General features: G+C 36.9%; 1 protein-coding gene across 1 annotated transcript in view; it reads left to right on the forward strand.

The window, feature by feature from the left end:
* Nucleotides 1-23,566, forward strand: part of LAMA2 (laminin subunit alpha 2) — a 677,618-nt gene that overhangs the window by 258,681 nt on the left and 395,371 nt on the right. Inside the window, exons 8-10 of the mRNA XM_052645506.1 lie at nt 6,164-6,342; nt 14,144-14,243; nt 22,130-22,290. Of these exons, the coding sequence (XP_052501466.1) occupies nt 6,164-6,342; nt 14,144-14,243; nt 22,130-22,290 (440 nt within the window). The remainder of the gene's footprint in view (nt 1-6,163; nt 6,343-14,143; nt 14,244-22,129; nt 22,291-23,566) is intronic.

A 23,566-nucleotide genomic window follows, 5' to 3' on the forward strand; every position in this document is an offset into this window, starting at 1 on the left:
TAGACATGGTGTCTGTGACAATCACAGAGTGCCTGATGAACTATGGACAGAGGTTCATGACATTGTACAGAAGACAGGGATCAAGACCACCCCCAAGAAAAAGGCATGCAAAAAAGCGAAATGGCTGTCTCAGGAGGCCTTACAAATAGCTGTGAAAAGAAGAGAAGCAAAAAGCAAAGGAGAAAAGGAAAGATATAAGCATCTGAATGCAGAGTTCCAAAGAATAGCAAGGAGAGATAAGAAAGCCTTCTTCAGTGATCAATAGAAAGAAATAGAGGAAAACAACAGAATGGGAAAGACTAGAGATCTCTTCAAGAAAATTAGAGCTACCAAGGGAACATTTCATGCAAAGATGTGCTCGATAAAGGACAGAAATGGTAGGGACCTAACAGAAGCAGAAGATATTAGGAAGAGGTGGCAAAATACACAGAAGAACTGTACAAAAAAGATCTTCACGACCCAGATAATCACGATGGTGTGATCACTCACCTAGAGCCAGATATCCTGGAATGTGAAATCAAGTGGGCCTTAGAAAGCATCACTATGAACAAAGCTAGTAGAGGTGATGGAATCTCAGTTGAGCTACTTCAAATCCTGAAAGATGATGCTGTGAAAGTGCTGCACTCAATGTGCCAGCAAATTTAGAAAACTCAGCAGTGGCCACAGGACTGGAAAAGGTCAGTTTTCATTCCAATCCCAAAGAAAGGCAATGCCAAAGAATGCTCAGACTAATACACAATTGCACTCATCTCACATGCTAGTAAAGTAATGCTCAAAATTCTTCAAGCCAGGCCTCAGCAACACGTGAACCGTGAACTTCCAGATGTTCAAGCTGGTTTTAGAAAAGGTAGAGGAACCAGAGATCAAATTGCCAACATCTGATGGATCATCAAAAAAGTGAAAGAGTTCCAGAAAAACATCTATTTCTGCTTTATTGACTATGCCAAAGCCTTTGACTGTGTGGATCACAATCAACCGTGGAAAATTCTGAAAGAGATGGGAATACCAGAGCACCTGACCTGCCTCTCGAGAAACCTATATGCAGGTCAGGAAGCAACAGTTAGAACTGGACATGGAACAACAGACTGGTTCCAAATAGGAAAAGGAGTACATCAATGCTGTATATTGTCACTCTGCTTATTTAACTTCTATGCAGAGTACATCATGAGAAACGCTGGGCTGGAAGAAACACAATCTGGAATCAAGACTGCCGGAGAAATATCAATAACCTCAGCTATGCAGATGACACCACCCTTATGGCAGAAAGTGAAGAGGAGCTAAAAAGCCTCTTGATGAAAGTGAAAGTGGAGAGTGAAAAAGTTGGCTTAAAGCCCAACATTCAGAAAACGAAGATCATGGTATCTGGTCCCATCACTTCATGGGAAATAGATGGGGAAACAGTGGAAACAGTGTCAGACTTTATTTTGGGGGGCTCCAAAATCACTGCAGAAGTTGCTTGCAGCCATGAAATTAAAAGACACTTACTCCTTGGAAGGAAAGTTATGACCAACCTAGATAGCATATTCAGAAGCAGAGACATTACTTTGCCAACAAAGGTCCATCTAGTCAAGGCTATGGTTTTTCCAGTGGTCATGTATGGATGTGACAGTTGGACTGTGAAGAAGGCTGAGCCCCGAAGAATTGATGCTTTCGAACTGTGGTGTTGGAGAAGACTCTTGAGAGTTCCTTGGACTGCAAGGAGATCCAACCAGTCCATTCTAAGGGAAATCACTCCTGGATGTTTATTGGAATGAATGATGCTAAAGCTGAAACTCTAGTACTTTGGTCACCTCGTGCAAAGAGTTGACTCATTGGAAACGACTTTGATGCTGGGAGGGATTGGGGGCAGGAGGAAAAGGGAACGACAGAGGATGAGATGGCTGGATGGCATCACCGACTTGATGGACATGAGTTTGTGTGAACTCCAGGAGTTGGTGATGGACAGTGAGGACTGGCGTGCTGCAATTCATGGGATCACAAAGAGTCGGACATGACTGAGTGACAGAACTGATTTAGTAACTATTGGACAGTGACAACCAAGAAAGAGCCAGTAATGAGAAATCATAAAAACAACTGGCTATGAAAACATGTGCCAATAAGCACTCATTTATACTTTAATATTGAGTGTTATCATTTTTGAAAACAACCCATATGTCCAGTTTTTCCTGAAGGGAAATACCCAAGAAACGTAACAGATGACTTATATTGTCATCTGTAGTCCAGTATTGCCAACTGTCCCATAATGGTGACAGTCATGCTAAAGAAATCTTTGTTTCTGGAGATCTATTCAGGCCAAGATGAGACCTAAAAACGAAAACTTTTGCGGAACTATAAATCTCAACTAGCCAGAAAGCCCGATTCAATTGAATTCAAATAGTATTTTAGCAAATCAGTCCCAATCACAGTTTTTCAGTTCCAGAGGCATCTATGGCCTCCAAAACAGGCTTGGCAGACATTTTAAACTAATGCCAACTGTATATATGAATTGAATAAAATGTATTTGTCATGTATCATGTATCAGACATGATAGGTCCTTAAAATTACTTTAATCATAAAATATTTCCTAACTATACATTATCTTTTAAGCCTAAGATTCTGCATGTACTATTAATGTCTGGAGTCTCTTAGTTTTCTGCGCTTACCTCTTTCGCTTTTTGATTTGTGTCTGTGTGCTTGTGAAGATATTTTGGGTTAGAAATCAATCATTGTTCTGAGAGGTATCTGGAGGAATAGGGCCCCACTATGCAGTGGTGTAAAGGGGTAAACCTTAACTGCATCAGATGCCCAACCTTTTGTTTTTTTTTTCCTCTACTCCCAACTCCATTCCTGATGATCCCTCAGGATCTCCACAACTTCTCCCAACTGAGAGCAGACTTTCATTCCTAAGGCTGAGTTTAAGCTGAATGACACCATGAATATCTCTTCTTAAATTTCCTTAAATTTAATAAATTTCTCTTCTGCTTCTGGAATATCAGCAGTTACAGGTGGGAGTATCATTTGAGGGTAGGGATTCCTCCTGTTGTCTCTGACTTTCTGTCACACAGTTATCATAATGCAATGTTAGGTGGATCTGCAAAACCCTTTACCACTTTCCACTAGTATGTATCTCTTTAAACAAAGAAATGGAAAGGATGGATCCAACTTATTAGCCGTAGGGATAGACAAAGCAACACAAAAGGAAATTTCCACTTGCCACTCAATACATTTTTTAAAATACTGCTATCATAAAACAATTTAATCTTTCTTTGTGGGAGAGATGGGAGGTTGGATTTTCAAACTGAAAAAAATTTAAAAATCTACAAAATAATGATAGGGTTTTTAACCATAAAACCTTGTATATATTGTGCTTTTGTTGATATATATACTCATAAGAGTTTATATGAAAATTTTAGCTTCCAAGCTGAGTGGTGTTGCAGTCATCTCTGAAGATTTAGAAACATCTTTCTGCAGCATGACAAATCCCTCTATAAAATGAATTGTTGTTATTTAATCACAACCTGCAATGATTGTATTAAGTTGTGTCTAACTCTATGTGACCCCATGGGCTGTAGCCTGCTAGGTTCTTCTAACCATGGGATTTTCCAGGCAAGAATACTGGAGTGGGTTGCCATTTCCTTCTCCAGGGGATCTTCCCAATCCAAGGATTGAACCCATGTCTTCTGCATTGGGAGGCAAATTCTTTACCACTGAACCACCAGGGAAGCCCAACCTCCCATCTCTCCCAGAAAGAAAGATAAAATGAATAATTTCCTTCTAACTCACTTGACTTTAATTTGGATTTTATCAATCTAGCTTATTTGAGGCAGGGTGTATCTATAAAGTGCAAGGGGTATGTATTCCATTGCTAAGCCTGTACTAACAGTTTCTATCATGTGTCATGAACATTTGATGAAACAACAAACTGCTGATGGCAGAGAGTAAAATGGTTGTTTGTGAGCAGGTTGTCTCTGTGTCCCCTGAGGCTTTAGATGGAAGATGTGCAGGTCCAGGACCTGTCAACAGCAGCCAGAGCTGTAGGCAGGGGGTCCTCATACGTGGAGTGTATGCTTCTCAAGCATCAGTCTTTACCTGCCTTGGCTCATGGTTATAAGTACAGTCAGCAATACAAGTTCTAAATAATGTGAGAATAAATTTGTATTCCTCTGCACTTCTCTCTAGTTACACTGGTAGCAGAAATCTTGACAGTTTCTTGCAATATATTTTTACAGTAAGATTTTTAAGAATTCTTGTGCATTGTCCTAAAGATATAAAACTGCATATCATGCCTAGTGATTTATATTTGTGATTATATACTTCCCTAGAATAAAGTTTGGAAACTCTCCATTAATACAGCAACAGTGCTATATCCTAAATCAAAAGCCAACAAACTGAAGAAGCTATTTGCAACAAACCGGACAAGGGGGAAAATATCTTTACTATATTAAGCATCCATAGCAATAAGAAATTTTTTTTTAACTGTTAAAAATAAGCTAAGATTGAAACAGGCATTTCTAAGGAAAAAACTATGACATAATCATAAAGAAATTGTCACATTTATGATTAAAGAAGTATCCATTAAAACAATAAAAGTACCTTTTAAAAACTTACCAAGATGTTCTTTCATTAACTCAACATATGTTTGAATGTTTACTATGTCTAGGAGCTGAATTAAAAATGTTGATAATACACAGTGTAGGCGAGGCTGTGGGGAATCAGTTTTAACGTGTCTCTTGGAGGAAAAGTAATCTGATATAGCATTTTTAGAGAGAAAGTTTTCAAGTTAATTAAAGTTAAAATTCTAGCCCCTGACTAGAAATTGTACTTGCAGGAATTTAATCTGTAGATATACTCGATTTCTCTATAGGACCTCATAATCCTTCTCTTTAGTTGTTTAGTCACTAAGTGCTGTCCGACTCTTTTGTGACCTGCTACTGACATTTATGGGCTTTCCAGGTGACACTAGTGGTAAAGAATCCATCTGCCAATGAAGGGGGCATTAAGAGACACAGGTTTACTTTCTGGGTTGGGAAGATCCCCTGGAGGAGGACACGGCAACCTACTCCAGTATTCTCGCCTGAAGAATCCCATGGACAGAAGAGCCTGGTGGGCTACGATCCATAGGGTCACAAAGAGTTGGACATGAATGTAAAGAGGATACCCAAATCCAAGACTGGCATACAATAGCATGATCTCATCACTGGACAATACAGCTCTCCTCTTGTCCTGATTACTTTGCACTAATTGTACATCTTTTCTCTCTTATTAGATAACTTGAAGGGATTGTGATAGAGATTGACCCTAAGACTCTGGAGCCTAACTTCAGAGTCTGGCTTACAATTCTGATTTGGTGACTTTTTACAAGTTATGGTTTAGTTGGTAAGTCGTGTCCGACTCTTGTGACCCCAAGGACTGTAGCCTGCCAGGCCTCTCTGTCCATTGGATTTTCCAGGCAGGAATACTGGAGAAGGTTGCTGTTTCCTTCTCTAGATGATCTGCCTGACATAGGGATTGAACTCAGGCCTCCTGCATTGCAGGCAGATTCTTTACTGACTGTACTATATCTAAGCCTGCTTTACAAGTTATAGGTGGGTTTTCTTCCCTAAATGCAGACAACAGAGCTGCAGTACTACTCAATCTTCAGTTGGTCGAATTGGGGGATGAGAAACCAAGGACAGGAAGGGCTGACTGCATAGTTATACTCCAGATTTAAATTGTGCAAAGGGTTGACACCCTTAATCCCTGTGATATTCAAAGATCAAATGTATATACACTAAACATCCTTCTTTACCCATAGGACCTAATACAGAGATTCACATATAGTAATTATTCATCACAGATTACACAAATGTTAATCATTCAGTATCATACTTAAGTAATAATCTGTTTGTTGTAATAGGAAGCTATAGGTTGAATTATATGAAATATTGGTTTTGTAAGATAAAATCAGTCAAATATTGGCAATTTCATACTATTCAGTTTAATTTATATGTTTTAGTTTCCCTTAATATATATACATTAATTTATCTAATAGATTCATGTACTTTCTAGGCATATTTGTATTGGCTTTGTATGTATATTCATGTAATATAATATAATTTGCCATATGGTATAGAAATCTCTTATGTAACAAAAATTATTTAAATATATATCTGAAAGTTTATGAATTTATTTTTCCCTAATGCAGCCTGCAATTGTCATGGGAAAGCTGAAGAATGCTATTATGATGAAAATGTTGCCAGAAGAAATCAGAGTTTAAATATACATGGAAAGTACATTGGAGGGGGTGTGTGCATTAATTGTACTCGAAACACTGCTGGTATAAACTGTGAGACATGCATTGATGGTTTCTTCAGACCCAAAGGGGTAAAGTATGCTTTTTCTTTCATGAAGTATGATTTTGGATTTTTCAGACTGAGATGTATTACAGGGAAAAATAATTTTGATTGCTTCTTTAAATAGTTGGACTTCAAATCTCAAAGGTGACTAGAAATATTTCATAATAGAAGCTGATATAAATCATTGAGGATGTGATATAAAATATTTCCATCTCTCCAGAAAGTCCCATGGTAACTCATTCGAATCAATCCTTACCCCCCAGGCAAACTTTGTTCTGATTTTTAGAGCATAAATTAGTTTGCCTCTTAGTGAATTTTCTAAAAATGAAATCGTAAGTTCACAAAATTTTGGTCTTCCTTTCACTCAATGTAACAGGTTTAAATTTACCCATGTTGTACACACCAATAGTATTTCTTTTTTAAAAAATGCTCAGGAGTAGCCCTCTGCATGAATGTATCTTAATTTTAAATCCATTCTCCTATATATTTGGGTCATTTCCAGTTTTCGGTTAGTTCCTGCAAATCAATTTTATATGAGTCTTTTTGTGCTCATGTGTTATTAATCTTGTGTAAATGTCTAGGAGTATAATAGTTGTTTCATAGAATAGATGTATGTTTGGCTTTATAAGATACTGCCAATGTTTCATCAAGTTAATGATACTATTTTACATGTTCACCAGAAATATATGTGAGTTCTACTTCTTCCATCTCTCTCTAACATTTGGTCTTGACTCTTTTTGAAGTAGTCATCCTAGTGGATGTGGGTGTAATGGGTCTGGCAAGTCAGTACTAGGCAATCACTAAGTCAGTCCTATCAACGCTGAGTGCTACAGCACATCTTCTATTATGAATTTACAGCAGTTTTTTTGGATTAAATTTCTTTTAAGTGCCTGCTGGCTATTCTGTATCCTCTCTTGTGATGTGTTTCTTCAAATTTTTTCTTTTTAATTATAGAAAAGTCATAATTTTAAGTTTTAGGGCTGTAACCCATCTCAAGTAAATCTTTGTGTGAAGTGTAAAGTAATGATTGAGATCTACATTCACCTGTTGTTCCAGCACCATTTTTTGAAAAATACTTTTTTTCTCTTTCAAATTGTTTTGAGCCATTTTTTGAAGATAAGTTGATCATTTGGGTTAATATCTGGAGCCCCAGTTCTGTTCCATGGATTTATTTTTCCATCCTTGTGCTAACAGCACACTGTCTTCATGACTAGCTGGTTCCCATGACTTCAGAAATATGTAATGTGCATCATTATAATTTAATTTAAAATAATTTTTTATTCACGTTGTGATTTGTTCTCTATTGTTTAGTTTCTAAGCATTTGGGCTTTAATAAGTTATCCAGTGGTTAGTGTTAGTCACTCAGTTGTGTCCAACTCTTTGTGAGCCCATGGACTATATCCCTCTAGGCTCCTCTGTCCATGGAATTCTCCAGGCAAGCATACTGGAGTGGGTTGCCATTCCCTTCTCCAGGGGATCTTCCTGACACAGGGATTAAAGCCAGGTCTCCCACATTGCAGGCAAATTCTTTACCATCTGAGCCACCAGGAAAGTCACATGTATGAATATTACTTATTATTAAAATGAAATTTATATTTTGTTTTCATTTTTATAGATGTAATCACTAAGAAACACAGTGCAGCTAAATAAGTAGACAGAACTGGGAGGAAATTTGTTATAGCCCTGTACTCAATGTATTATGGTCTTTTTTGGATTTTGTTTATTCCTACGAGAGGGCAGCCATCATTTTTATTTTTGTTCTTTTGTATGTAAGGTGTCTGTCTTCTCTGATTTCAAGATATACTCTTTTTTTTTCTTTTTCTTTTTTATTTTATTTTATTTTTTTTATTTTACAATTTCATAAAATTTTAATTTTGAAAGGTTAAATTGGAAATTTTCTTTTTCTTTTTTTTTTTCTCTTTTTTTTTTAAATTTTAAAATCTTTAATTCTTACATGTGTTCCCAATATTTATCTTTTAGCAAACAAACTATGTTTGACCCATGGCCTATACTTGTATGGCCTGCAAACAACAACAAAAAATTTTTCTGTATATTTGAAAAAACTTATTTTAAAAAGAGGGGGAGGAGGAGGAGAGGAGGAGAAAATGAAGGGAAAGGGAAAGGAGATGGAGCGAGAAGAAAAAGAACAACCCAATTAAGAAAAAGAGCAAGAATAAGATGGAACAAAAGCTAGGAGAAAGAGGAGGAGGTGAGGAAGGGGAGAAAAAGAAGAAACAGACCTTAGGTAACTTATAAAACCTACAGTGATGCTATCTAATTTTACAGAAAAAGTTTTCCAATCTTGGTTAGACCATGTTTGTCTAAATGTGACTTTCTTTGTGCTTATATTTGTGGTTACTAAACTTCTTGTAATTATAAATTGAGATTGCTGGAAATTGGAAATTTTAGGCCATTATTTCTTTACATATTTTTTTGAACTGTGCTCTCATCCTTTTGTGACTCCAGCTACATACAGTCCATGTTGCTAGACTAGGCCTATAGGTTACTGAGGCTGTGATAATTTTTTTTTTTCTTTCTTTGTGCTTCAGATTGGATAATTTCTATTTTTGTGTAATTAGCTATACTACTTTTCTGCATGCCATCAGTTATCTGTTGCTAAGCATACCAGTTAATTTTTCAGCTTTATAGCGTGCTTTTTTTTTTTTATAGTTTCCTCCACTCTGCTGAAAAAAAATCCATGTATTCACTCATTATAAACCTTATTACCTTTATGCTCTTCAGCATATCTAGAGACCTATACAAGTCCTTGTCTATTAATACTTGGGGCACCTCACTGTTTTTGCTGACCTGTTTTTTTCTTGAACAAGGACCATGCCTTAGTTTTTCTCATGTCTAGTAATTCCTGATTAACACAGGAAATTTTGGTTGATACATTGTAGTGACAAAAGATTCTGTTATCTTCTTCTGAAGATTTTTGGGTTTTGTTTCAGTTTATAGTCAGCTTACTGACTAATCACTAAGAAACTGGAGGCTTGCTTTTATACTTTTCTAGAGCAGATTAACAGAAAACTAAAAGTATGTAGCTAACCTTTCTTGGTTGATAAACTAATTTCTATTTAGGTTATATCATGTGGACTAGAAAGTCTATTCAGGTCATTCAACTTTCCTGCTGTTGCTTCCAGTGGGCCCCTTGGAGTCCCCAGAATTAATGTGCAATTAAGGAATCAGTTAAGAATGGAGGGGTATCAATACATAGATTTCATTGTTACCCTTATATGAACACGAATCTTATCTAGTGTGTTTTTTCTTTCAAATCTCAAATCCTTCTAATTTCTGCATGCTTTTGATTATTCTCCCAAGCCCTCAAATATTTGATTTTTATATTTGTCCAGAATTCATCATTGTCATTTTAGGATGTGTTGGACCTATTAAAGACACTCTGCCATTATTAAAACTGGAAGCTTGATCAAGTTTTTAATACAACTTATTAAGTGAATCTGAATCTAGAATTTGATATTTTAGCACATAAAAACATGCTATATTTTGTGTTAAAAATTCAACTATTTCAAGTGTTTAGTATTTGGGTGAAAATTCCTTATATTTTAATGAAGATATAGTAATAAAATTTTTGTGCACTGTAAATTTTATATCTTAAAAACACATATCTGCATTATTAAAAATTATTGCCCTAAAATCTAATTTTAGGTATATCTACTAAGTACATATATTTAAAAATTAAAACATACATGTATATATATATACTTATGGCCATGTTTACTTTGAGAATTAATAATGTTATTATTTTAGTAAAATTAAAGTATAAAATAGATATATTTATAGACTATCTTATGTTAGAAGGTTTCCTTTGTATCATTTCTTTTTAGATTCCACATATAAGGGATGTCATACAATGTTTCTTTTTCTTCTGTCAGACTTGCTTCACTCAGTATGACACTCTCTGTGTCCATCCATGTTGCTGCAAATGGCATTATTTCAGTCTTTTTAAGGATTGAGTAATATTCCATTGGATATATGTACCACATTTTCTTTGTCCATTCTTCTGTTGATGGAAATTTAGGTTGCTTCCATGTCTTGGCTCTTGTTAGTGATCCTGCAATAAACATTTGGGTGCATGTATCCTTTCGGATCATGTTTTTCTCTGGATGTATGCCCAGGAGTGGGATTTCAGGGTCATCTGGTAGCTCTAAATTTAGTTTTTTAAGGAACCTCCATACTGTTCTCCATAGTAGCTGTACCAATTTACATCCCCACCAACAGTGTAGGAGGGTTCACTGGACGTTCTCCTGATCAGCAATCTGATTCAAGCAGATTTTCCCAATAACTATAAGGAAGGATAATAAATTAGGAGGCTTTGGTTTACTCAAGCTCATCATTGGAATCATAAATCATATTCATAAAAGCTAAGAATTTATCCTAAAGAAATTTATTGCTATATATGCCCAAAGAGGTGTTGTTTTTGTTTTGTTTTTTCTTTTGGTGTTGCAGTTTTCTCTTAGTTAGAAAGTCCTTCTCCCAATTCTTCCCTCAAATTGCAACTCACTTTAACCTCTAGTCTAATTGTCACTTTTTCTGTGAAACGTTACTTGTATTCATTGTGTTCTTCAGTTCAGTTCAGTTCAGTCCCTCAGTTGTGTCCGACTCTTTGAGACCCCATGAATCGCAGCTCGCCAGGCCTCCCTGTCCATCACCAACTCCCGGAGTTCACTCAGACTCACGTCCATCAAGTCTGTGATGCCATCCAGCCATCTCATCCTCTGTCGTCCCGTTCTCCTCCTGCCCCCAATCCCTCCCAGCATCACAGTCTTTTCAAATGAGTCAGCTCTTCGCATGAGGTGGCCAAAGTACTGGAGTTTCAGCCTTAGCATCATTCCTTCCAATGAACACCCAGGACTGATCTCCCTTAGAATGGACTGGTTGGATCTCCTTGCAGTCTAAGGGACTCTCAGAGTCTTCTCCAACACTACAGTTCAGAAGCATCAATTCTTCGGCACTCAGCTTTCTTCACAGTCCAACTGTCACATCCATACGTGACCACTGGAAAAACCATAGCCTTGACTAGACAGACCTTAGTTGGCAAAGTAATGTCTCTGCTTTTGAATATGCTATCTAGGTTGGTCATAACTTTCCTTCCAAGGAGTAAGCGTCTTTTAATTTCATGGCTGCAGTCACCATCTGCATTGATTCTGGAGCCCCCCAAAAATAAAGTCTTATACTGTTTCCACTGTTTCCCCATCTATTTCCCATGAAGTGATGGGACCAGATGCCATGAACTTAGTTTTCTGAATGTTGAGCTTTAAGCCAACTTTTTCACTCTCCTCTTTCACTTTCATCAAGAGGCTTTTTAGTTCCTCTTCACTTTCTGCCATAAAGGTGGTGTCATCTGCATATCTGAGGTTATTGATATTTTTCCAGTAATCTTGATTCCAGCTTGTGCTTCTTGCAGCCCAGCGTTTCTCATGATGTACTCTGCATAGAAGTTAAATAGGCAGGGTAACAATATACAGCCTTGATGTACTCCTTTTTGTATTTGGAACCAGTCTGTTGTTCCATATCCAGTTCTAACTGTTGCTTCCTGACCTGCATCTAGGTTTCTCAAGAGGCAGGTCAGGTGGTCTGGTATTCCCATCTCTTTCAGAATTTTCCACGGTTGATTGTGATCCACACAGTCAAAGGCTTTGGCATAGTCAATAAAACAGAAAGAGATGTTTTTCTGGAACTCTTTTGCTTTTTTGATGATCCAACTTACTCCCTCCTCTTTTGCTCCAGAATTCTCTTCTCTGTGTCTATTTTATCACTTGGCACATTCTATTTAATCAATATCTTTCAAGTCTGCTTTTCCAGTAAGCTTCTTTAATGCAGAAAGCAGGCCTTACCTATCTGGGCTTTGCACGATCCTTTCTTCACAATAGAAAGTAAATGAATGGGTATTAAATAATGATTTTGAAACTGATCTATGGACTTAGAAGATCGAATTCCATCAGACATGTAAATATGTTTTCTGCTTATGATTATTTGACTTCTTAACAATCAAGTTTTCATTATAAATTGAACATATATATATATATATGTTAAGTATATTTGGGGACTTCCCTGGTGGTTCAGTGGTTAAGACTTTGCCGCCTGGCCCTGCAGGGGTTGCAAGTTCAACCCCTGGTCAGGGAGCTAGGATTCCACATGATTTCTGGCCAAAAAACCAAAACACGAAACAGAAGTAATGCTATAACAAATTTTAAAAAGACTTTAAAGACGGTCCACATCAAAAAAAAAAAACAACAATATTTTATAGGAAATACCTTATATACATAATTATATGTATATTCAGCAGTATTTTAGTATTTCCTAGGCAAAGAATTTAGTTGCTTTTTTATTCTTATCCTATTACATCTAGAAAATAAATGTTTGATGTGTGGTACATTGGCACAGTTTCAGTTCAATTCAGTTCAGTCACTCAGTCGTGTCCGACTCTTTGCGACCCCATGAATCGCAGCACGCCAGGCCTCCCTGTCCATCACTCCCGGAGTTCACTTAGACTCACGTCCCTCGAGTCAGTGATGCCATCCAGCCATCTCATCCTCTGTCGTCCCCTTCTCCTCCTGCCCCCAATCCCTCCCAGCATCAGTCTTTTCCAATGAGTCAACTCTTTGCAAAGTACTGGAGTTTCAGCTTTAGCATCATTCCTTCCAAAGAAATCCCAGGGCTGATCTCCTTTAAAATGGACTGGTTGGGTCTCCTTGCAGTTCAAGGGACTCTCAAGAGTCTTCTCCAACACCATAGTTCAAAATCATCAGTTCTTCGGCACTCAGCTTTCTTCACAGTCCAACTCTCACATCCATATATGCCACTGGAAAAACTATAGCCTTGACTAGATGGACCTTTGTTGGCAAAGTAATATCTCAGTTTAGGTTTATTTAATTAAAATATTCTAATGTTAAAAGCTACTTGTTGTATTGAGTATTTGATATATGTGAGTTATCTTAGATGGTTTCTGTTATTCCTCTTAATTTTAATTTAATTACATCACTATGATTGCTATTATTAATCTCATATTACCAGAAAGTAAGGTGCAGGAGACTGCCTAGCCAGTAAGTGGGCACAATGGAATGTGAGCTCAAGGCTTCCTAATTATAGAACCTACATTCCTCACCCCAGATTATGCTCACTCCTGAGAAAATCAAAATTTTAATGTAAATATTTAAGATTACCTTTTCTCAAGCACCAAATTTAATTAGTTGTATTGTGATCAATGTGAAAAAGGTTTTGCAAATTAAAAATTTAGGGGAAAATTACTAATTTGAACTATGTTGTTATAAAACAAAACAGTAAGGAAGATTTATCATGGAGTGTGTATTTCTCTTACATTTTCTGTATAAGCAAACATTGCTATTTTGTTTCTTATGATGGTAATTGTGATTATAAAAGAAAGAGGTACATTCTAAAATATGTAGAGATTAAAAAATTGTTTGGGATTTTCTTTAGAAACTTTAGCAAAGAATAAAGCACAGTGAAAGTTATATGGTAAAATCCTGGTAATCATTGAATCTAGGTAACAGTTACATAGGAGTTTATTATATTATTCTGTTTACTTCTGTATATCCACTTAGAAGAAATGAATTCTAGCAATTTTGAAAATATAGTAAAGAAATTTTTTATGTTATTATTTTCTCAATATAATTTCTTATTGCATATCATTAATTTGTAAAAATAAAGAATTTTCTTCTATTATCATTTTCTCAATATAATGTCTAACTAACTATATGTCATTAAAATGATCTCTAAGGCTTACTGGATCAAAAAATATTAGTGTTTTTTATTGTAGTTGACTTAAAGCAATTTAATATTTTTGTTAGGTATCTCCAAATTATCCAAGACCATGCCAGCCATGCCGTTGTGATCCAGTTGGTTCCTTAAATGAAGTCTGTGTCAAGGATGAAAAACATGCTCGACGAGGTAAGAATTTGGTAGAGGGCCGTTGTTCTGATTAAAAGTGAAAAAGTGCTAGTTGCTCAGTCATAGCCAACTCTTACATCTCAATAATTACATTTATGTTTAATTATACTTTAAAAGCAAGAAGAGTTGAATTGTTTTACATTAGTTATACATATATGCTGCTGTTGCTGCTAAGTCACTTCAGTCGTGTCCGACTCTGTGCGACCCCATAGACAGCAGCCCACCAGGCTCCCCCGTCCCTGGGATTCTCCAGGCAAGAATACTGGAGTGGGTTGCCATTTCCTTCTCCAATGCATGAAAGTGAAATGTGAAAGTAAAGTCATTCAGTCGCGTCCGACTCCTAGTGACCCCATGGACTGCCGCCTACCAGGCTCCTCCGTCCATGGGATTTTCCAGGCAAGAGTACTAGAGTGGGTTGCCATTGCCTTCTCCGATGTATATGCATATATATTTACACATCCGTGTGTATTTATATACATATATACATACACCTTCTATTCAATTATACATCTGTGGTGTATGCACCTTTTGATGTTTTGTTACTTATTAGATTACTTTGTAGCTGGTATGGTTTCTGGGGTGAAATGACAGTGCTCCTTGAGGGATGTGTGTGCTACAAAGGAAGAGTGAATAGATGAGATCACAGACTGAGATGTAGTAATAATACAGAAAACAAGAAGTGTGCATAAAGGACTATGAAAGGCAGTAGGAATGAGTTAATGAAGGAAAAGAGGCTGACATTAATTTAAGCTAATACCTGCTTTGACGATTGAAATTCATGGTGAACTCCAAACATTAAGGAATCAAATGCCAAAATAACTCCTGGATGTAAAAATGTTTACAAGCTACTTCCAGGAAAATTGCTTGCCAAGGTTAAGTAGAAAATTCGTAGAATATATCTGGAACGGTTTCTTTGTATGTTGAACACTGGATTCTTCTCTCCTGTGTGAATGCTAAAATAAATCATGGCTATTGTATAGGCTTTTCCCCCAAAGACTTTTGAGTTAAAAGGCTGGCAACATTTCTTTGGCAGTTTAACTTACCTGCTTTCTTTACAAAGCTATATGGTTATGTATTTAGGCCTTAGAGTCTTAAATCTTAAAAGATTAAAAAATGATTATTTAAAAACTCTAATGGTGAATTATTGGTATCATTTTTTATTTTATGGTTCCTTATCTTTTTATGATAATAACTAAATCACATTAAGGTAATTTAATTTTATTCCCTGAGTTTTAACAGTATTTTGCTGTTGAAAAAGTGATTTAAAAAAAGTAGAAAAATGGGTATTCAATGCAGTGGTAACTCAAATACTATTATTAACATTTGTGTGTTAACTTTAGATGGTGACTTTTCCCCCATATCTGTTCATATTTCTCTGATATTTGGTTTTAGCTCCTAAATAACAGTCCTCAACTCTGAAAAATATTAAGATTGTTTCCAAATTTTGTATGTTTTAACCAATCTGTAATGAAGATATTTGTATATAAAATATTTTTCAATTATTTTTCCCTCTGAGATCTAAATTCTTTTTTTTCAAATTGTGGTATAGTTGATGTACAATATTATATATGTTACAGTTGTACAATACAGTGATTTTTCAGTTACTAGGAAAACAACACATGGTCAACTAAAATTTTAACAGTATGAACAGAATAAAGTAGATAGCAAATACTGTCCTCTTTAACGTATTTAACCCTAGTCTCATTTCCAAATGTAATCACAATTTAAAATTTTTTATATAGTAATGTACCAAAATTCAGAAAACTCACTTTAGCTATAATAATGATATTATGTTAAAATCACTATACATATTAATTTTTTATTGAATTTCTTATGTGCATTTATAATCTTTGAATTCTTATCTACTCCAAGATAAGCAAATTATTTATTTCTTTAGCTCTTATTTCTTTTGATTCTTCCAGTTTTATTGCAATATAATTGACATACAGCACTGTGTAAGCTTGGGCTTCCCTTATGGCTCAGCTGGTAAAGAATCAACTTGCAACGGGAGACCTGGGTTTGATTCCTAGGTTGGGAAGTTCCCCTGGAGAAGGGAAAGGCTACCCACTCCAGTATTCTGTCCTGAAGAATTCCATGGGCTGTATAGTCCATGAGGTTGCAAAGAATTTGACACACTGAGCGACTTTCACTTTCACTGTGTAAATTTGAAGTATTCAACATGATGATTTGACTTTCATACTTCATGAAATTATTACTACAATAAGTTTAGTGAACATCCATCATCTCAAGGATTACTTGAACACAAGCACTGAAATACCTTGACAGTCAATCTGAGAAACAAGATGGCTTTCTAAGTGATCAGTGGGGTGGGATCTACTGGAAAAAGCAATGGCTCATGTCCTGGGCAGAGTGGGATGATGCAAGGTTTCATCACTTACTCAGAATACAAAAATAAGGAATTGTTTAGTTCTGGAATTTTCCATTTGATATTTTTCAACTGGCGTTGACCACAGGTTAACTGAAACCATGAAAAGTGAAACCACAGATAAGAGAGGAAAGATGTATGTTTATCTTATAATTTGTATATGTTAGAAGTGCTCTCTGCTATCTATTTGATTCTGTAGTTTGATTTTTTTGGTAAGTGTTTATCTGGGCCTTATTTTCTTGTGCTTTTCCTAACTCTGTGTGTGTGTGTGTGTGTGTGTGTGTGTGTGTGTATGCACATACATGTGTATTTCCTACTTTTCCCTTTCAGGAGTCTTGAGTTTATATGTAAAGTTCTCTGATATGTCATCCTACCTTGAGTAGTACCTAGAATGTGTCTTTTGTTCAATAAAACCATGATCCACACTCTAGACTACTTAATCAGAATTAATTGACTTCAGGAAAGACACTTGGAGAAGGCAATTGCAACCCAACCAGTACTCGTGCCTGGAAAATCCCATGGGGAGAGGAAGCTGGTAGGCTGCAGTCCATGAGGTTGCTAAGAGTCTGACATGACTGAGAGACTTCACTTTCACTTTTCACTTTCATGCATTGGAGAAGGAAATGGCAACCCACTCCAGTGTTCTTGCCTGGAGAATCCCATGGACGGGGGAGCCTGGCACGCTGCCATCTATGGGGTTGCACAGAGTCAGACACGACTGAAGCGACTTAGCAGCAGAAGCAGCAGGAAAGACACTGGTTTAAGAAATGGCTTACTACTCTAGAAAATAATTATAGTTTCTGATCTCCAAGGGATTTCTCTGCTTCATAACAGCACAATCATTTTATATATATATATCTGTCTGCTAATTTCAACCTGCACAGTCAAGTGTTCTGAACAAGACATTTAGTTTGTAGCACTTTCAGAAACAAACATTGAAATAGACACTTCTTATTACATAGAATATTTCTCTGTTTAGTCTTGAGGTCTGGATATTTTAATATCAGAAATAAATATTAATTGAGGGGAGCGTTTCTGTGGCCTTTATTGAGGTGAATAGATTTCTTTTTCATTTGACTTCTACATAGGATTAAGAAAATAAATTTATTAATGTTCAACAATACAGATATAACTCAGAGATATTACAAGTTCAGTTCCAGACCACTGTAATAAAGCAAGTTCCAATAATTTTTGGTTACCCAGTACATATTAAAGTTATGTTTACATTATACTGTAGTCTATTAAGTGTGTAATAGCATTATGTCCAAAAATACAATACCTTAATTCAAAAAGATTTTCTTGCTAAAAAATGCTAACCATTATCTGATCCTGTAGTGAGTTGCAACTTTTTGCTGATGGAGGATCTTGCCTTTAGGTCAATGGCTACAGGGTGGTGGTTGCTGAAAGTTGGGATGGCTGTGGCAATTTCTTACTACAACTAAACAATGATGTTTGCTACATTGACTGACTCTTTCTTTCAAAAACAATTTCTCTGTAGCATGTAATGCTGTTTGATAGCATTTTATCCACAATAAGACATCTTTCAAAATTGAAGTCAGTCTTCTCAAACCCTGAGGCTGCTTTATCAGCTCAATTCAGTCAATTCAGTCGTTCAGTTGTGTCCAACTCTTTATGACCCCATGGACTGCAGCACGCCAGGCCTCCCTGTCTATCACCAACTCCTGGAGTTTACTCAAACTCATGTCCATTGAGTCAGTGATGCCATCCAACTATCTCATCCTCTGTCGTCCCCTTCTCCTCCTGCCCTCAATCTTTCCCAGCATCAGGGTCTTTTCAAATGAGTCAGTTCTTCACATCAGGTGGCCAAAGAATTGGAGTTTCAGCTTCAGCATCAGTCCTTCCAGTGAACATTCAGGACTGATTTCCTTTAGGATGGACTGGTTGGATCTCCTTGAAGTCCAAGGGACTCTCAAGAATCTTCTCCAACAACACAGTTCAAAAGCATCACTTCTTCGGCACTCAGCTTTCTTTATAGTCCAACTCGCACATCCATACATGGCTGCTGGAAACCCCATAGCCTTGAGTAGATGGACTTTTGTTGGCAAAGTAATGTCTCTGCTGTTTAATATGCTGTCTAGGTTGGTCATAACTTTTCTTGCAAGGAGTAAGCATCTTTTTATTTCATGGCTGCAATCACCATCTGCAGTGGTTTTAGAGCCTGCAAAAATAAAATCTGGCACTGTTTCCACTGTTTCCCCATCTGTTTGCCATGTAGTGATGGGACCGAATGCCATGATCTTTGTTTTCTGAAAGTTTAGCTTTAAGCCAACTTTTTCTCTCTCCTCTTTCACTTTCATTAAGAGGCTCTTTAGTTCTTCATCGGTTTCTGCCATAAGGGTGGTGTCATCTGCATATCTGAGGTTTTTGATATTTCTCTTGGCAATCTTGATTCCAGCTTAGGCTTCATCCAGCCCAGCGTTTCTCATGATGTACTCTGCATAGAAGTTAAATAAGCAGGGTGACAATATACAGCCTCGATGTACTCCTTTTCCTATTTGGAACCAGTCTGTTGTTCCATGTCCAGTTCTAACTGTTACTTCCTGACTACATACAGATTTCTCAAGAGGCAGGTCAGATGGTCTGGTATTCCCATCTCTTTCAAAATTTTCCACAGTTGATTGTGATCCACACAGTGAAAGACTTTGGCATAGTCAATAAAGCAGAAATAGATGTTTTTCTGGAACTCTCTTGCTTTTTCCATGATCCAGCGGATGTTGGCAATTTGATCTCTGGTTCCTCTGCCATTTGTAAAACCAACTTGAACATCTGGAAGTTCACAGTTCATGTATTTCTGAAGCCCGACTTGGAGAATTTTGAGCATTACTTTGCTAGTGTGTGAGATGAGTGCAATTGTGTAGTAGTTTGAGCATTCTTTGGCATTGCCTTTCTTTGAAATTGTAATGAAAACTGACCTTTTCCAGTCCTGTGGCCACTGCTGAGTTTTCCAAATTTGCTGACATATTGAGTGCACCACTGTTTCACAGCATCATCTTTTAGGATTTGAAATAGCTCAACTGGAATCCCATCACCTCCACTAGCTTTGTTCATAGTGATGCTTCCTAAGGCCCACTTGACTTCACATTCCAGGATGTCTGGCTCTAAGTCAGTGATCACATCTTTGTGGTTATCTGGGTCATGAAGATCTTTTTTGTACAGTTTTTCTGTGCATTCTTGCCATCTCTTCTTAATATCAATTAAGTTTATCAACATAGTTTACATAATATTTATTGTCAGTTCAATAGTCTTCACTGCATCTTCAGCAGGAGTAGAATCTATTCCAAGGAATCACTTTCTTTCCTTATCCAGGAGAAGCAACTCTGCATTTGTTAAAATTTATCATCATATTGTGGCAATTAAGTCCTGTTTTCAGGCTCTAATTCGTTTGCTGTTTCCACCGCATCTGCAGTGACTTTGTGCACAGAAGTTGAATCCTGCATAGTTATCCATAAAGGCTGGAATCAACTTCTTCTCAACTTCTGTTAATGTTGATACTTTGACCTCTTCCCATTGTCGGGGGAGTTTGTAGTTTCCTCAGTCTGTCTCATTGCAATAAAAATTTGAAGCAATGGACAGACCAGCATTACAACCCTCTGATAGATCAGCGTTACAGCTCTTGGATGGAGCACTGTTGTAGCTCCAAGTTACAGCTCAGTTTTATTTAGAAAGTAAAGGAAAATACATCCTTGAAGTGTGAGGGCATGCTGACCCAAAAGACACGAAGAGAAGACAGGCCCCCCAGACCAATTTTGGCTCCTCTTTTTATGTTTTTTCTCCTCCCCCTGGGCCTGCCCTATGTAAATTGGGCTAGCCAGGAGTGCTGTTTGTTTTACCTGCTGTTTGTTTCACTCCAGCCCTCGGACCTTCCTTTGTTCTAATTTTGTGGGCTTAGGGTCGCAAAGAGTCAGACATGACTGAGCAACTTCACCTTCACCTCGCTTACTTTTTAGCCACCAGCATTCTGGACTCCTTTTACCTAACACCATTAACCTGTAATGTTCTTAATTGCATTTAGAATGGTGACTCCTTTCTAGAAGGTTTTCAGTTGACTTTGCCCCGATCCATCAGTGGAATCACTATCTAAGGCAGCTGTAGCTTTAGAATATATATATATATATATATATATATATATATATATATATATATAATCGGACATGAAAATCAGAATTACTTCTTGATCCATGGGCTGCAGAATAGATGTGTTAACAGGCTTGGAAACAATGTGAATCTAACTATACATCTCCATTGGAGCTCTTGGATGACCAGGTTCATCATCAAAATGTTCAGTAATATTTTGAAACTTTTTTTTTTTCTGAACAGTAGATCTCAACACTGGGCTTAAAATATTCAGTAAACTGTGTTTTAAAGAGATGTATTATCATCCAGACAGAATTGATTTAGTAGAGGGCCTTGGGATTTCTGGAATGGTAAATGAGCATCGGCTTCAACTTCAAGTCATCAGCTGCATTAACTCCTGGGAAATTCCATGGATAGAGGAGCTATAGTTCATGGGATTGCAAGAGTCAGCCATGTTTATTTTGAGTTATCTCTGTTAGATTTTGATGTCATCTATTCATGAGCTTCATAAACTGAATTACATTCCTGTCTGTTTTTTTATATGTTACATACGAGTTTCAAACATTGAGAATACTGTAAAAATTAATCAGTACTGAAATATTTTGTGGGAATTCTTTCATCATTTGTTTTCCTTTGATATCCTGAATTAGCCTTGTCTAAGTTTCCTTTTTATTTGCTTCCTTTTCATTTCTTTTTGTTTATGTTTCAAATATCCCTTGCTTCCTATGGTATTCATTTTGATTTACATTTTTTGTAATTACATGAATTAAGTTTTAATTTGTTTACATTTTTTAATAATGGAAGTATTTAAGCCTAAAAGTTTGGCTTCAGTTTTTCCACATCCCATTGAATATAGCTCTCTGTGCTGTACAGTAGGACCATGTTGTTTATCCATTCTCTGTATAAATAGTTTGCATCTGCTAATTCCAAACTCCCAGTTCATTCTTCCCACAATCCTCTTGTCTTTGGCAATCACAAATCCTTTCTCTGTGTCTGTGAGTCTGTTTCTGCTTGGTAGCTAAGTTCGTTTGTGTCTTATTTTAGAATCTACATGTAAGTGATACCTTATGGTATCTGTCTCTTTCTGACTTATTACTTAGTATGATAATCTCTAGATCCATCCATGTTGCTGCAAATGGCATTGTTTTACTCTTTGTTATGGCTGAGTATTATTCCATTGTATATATATACCATTGTGTATATCTTCTTTATCCATTCATTTGTTGATGGACATTTAGTTTGAATACCTTTAGTCTTCTTCTTTGTCTTACTTAGATGATTCTTATTAGGTTTTTATTTTAAAGTAGTATATTTTTACCCCCAAACCAGTTTTCCACTTTGTGATAGTCTCAGAAGGTTTATGAGTTAATTTGAAGGTACTGATATGTGTTTCATCTTTTATTAGGTCTGGCACCTGGGTCCTGTCATTGTAAGCCTGGCTTCAGAGGGGTGAGCTGTGATCGCTGTGCCAGAGGTTACACTGGCTACCCAGACTGCAAACCCTGTAACTGCAGTGGTGCAGGGAGCACAAATGAGGACCCTTGTTTTGGACCCTGTAACTGCAAGGTACCTTGTTGACTCAAACAACGTCCCATTGTTTAGGGCAAAGGTTATTTTCCTTAGTTTCTCTCTTATGTTTGTGCACATTAAGCGATTGGAGCTTCTGTAAATATCCAGTCTGTATTCTATCATAGCACTCCTGTGTCTTTAGAATCAGGTCTGGTTCAGCAAGACACATGCCTTTTGTCTAAAAACTTACAAATACAGAACAGAAGTCATCTTAAGAATGTGTTATTTTACAACAGAAACGCATTTGCCCCCTTACCTATTTAGTCTGTTAATTTTAAAATATACAACACTAAAGCTAGCAACCGTTTAAAACTACTATACACTCAAATCTACTTTAACTTCGTAACTTATCTAATTCTGAAAAGAATTCTCTCAAAGGTTTCATTCTAGATTTTTAAATAATTTTCTGAAGTTTGAACCCACATAGGTCTGAAAATACCATGTTCAAAATCTTCTATTTAATTACCAAAAAATGTGAGAAACCCTAGTAGAACTGATTACATGCTCAGTAATTCCTCCCAAGAGTCCTTTCAGAGATGCAACTTCATTTATTGTACACTCTCAGATAATAGGACATCATGCTATCACCAAGGGACACACTGTACCTGAAGCTTACACATAGAGGAAACATAGGTGTCTGACTCTTTGTGACCCCATAGACTCTAGCCCACCAGGCTCCTCTGTCCATGGGGATTCTCCAGACAAGAATACTGGAGTGGGTTGCCATGCCCTCCTCCAGGCTCCAGGGGAATCTTCCCAACCCGGGGATCAAACCCAGGTCTCTTGCAATGCAGGCGGATTCTTTACCATCTGAGCCTCTAGTGAAGCAGTCTTATCTAGACAACTATAAATTATATACTGATAGTTGTTGTTTAAGTGTGCGTATGTATACAAACATGAAACCTTAAAATAAGTAAACATTAGTATCCATGTTGAGAATACATTTGTTGGGACAAGAAGCTAAATATTGTAGTGAGTGAAGTTGCTCAGTCGTGTCTGACTCTTTGTGACCCCATGGACTGTAGTCTACCAGGCTCCTCAGTCCATGGAATTTTCCAGGCAAGAGTACTGGAGTGGGTTGCCATTTCCTTCTCCAGGGGATCGTCCCAACCCAGGGATCGAACCCGGGTCTCCCACATTCCAGGCAGATGCTTTACCATCTGAGCCACCAGAAAAGCCTGATGGCTAAAAATTGTATTAGTTATATAATTAAATATATGTTATATCCAGGGCTATTTAGATACCTATCTTGGAACACTGAAACAATAAAAGT

Source organism: Budorcas taxicolor, chromosome 9, assembly GCF_023091745.1.
Source record: "Budorcas taxicolor isolate Tak-1 chromosome 9, Takin1.1, whole genome shotgun sequence".
In the NCBI taxonomy this organism is placed as follows: Eukaryota; Metazoa; Chordata; class Mammalia; order Artiodactyla; family Bovidae; genus Budorcas; species Budorcas taxicolor.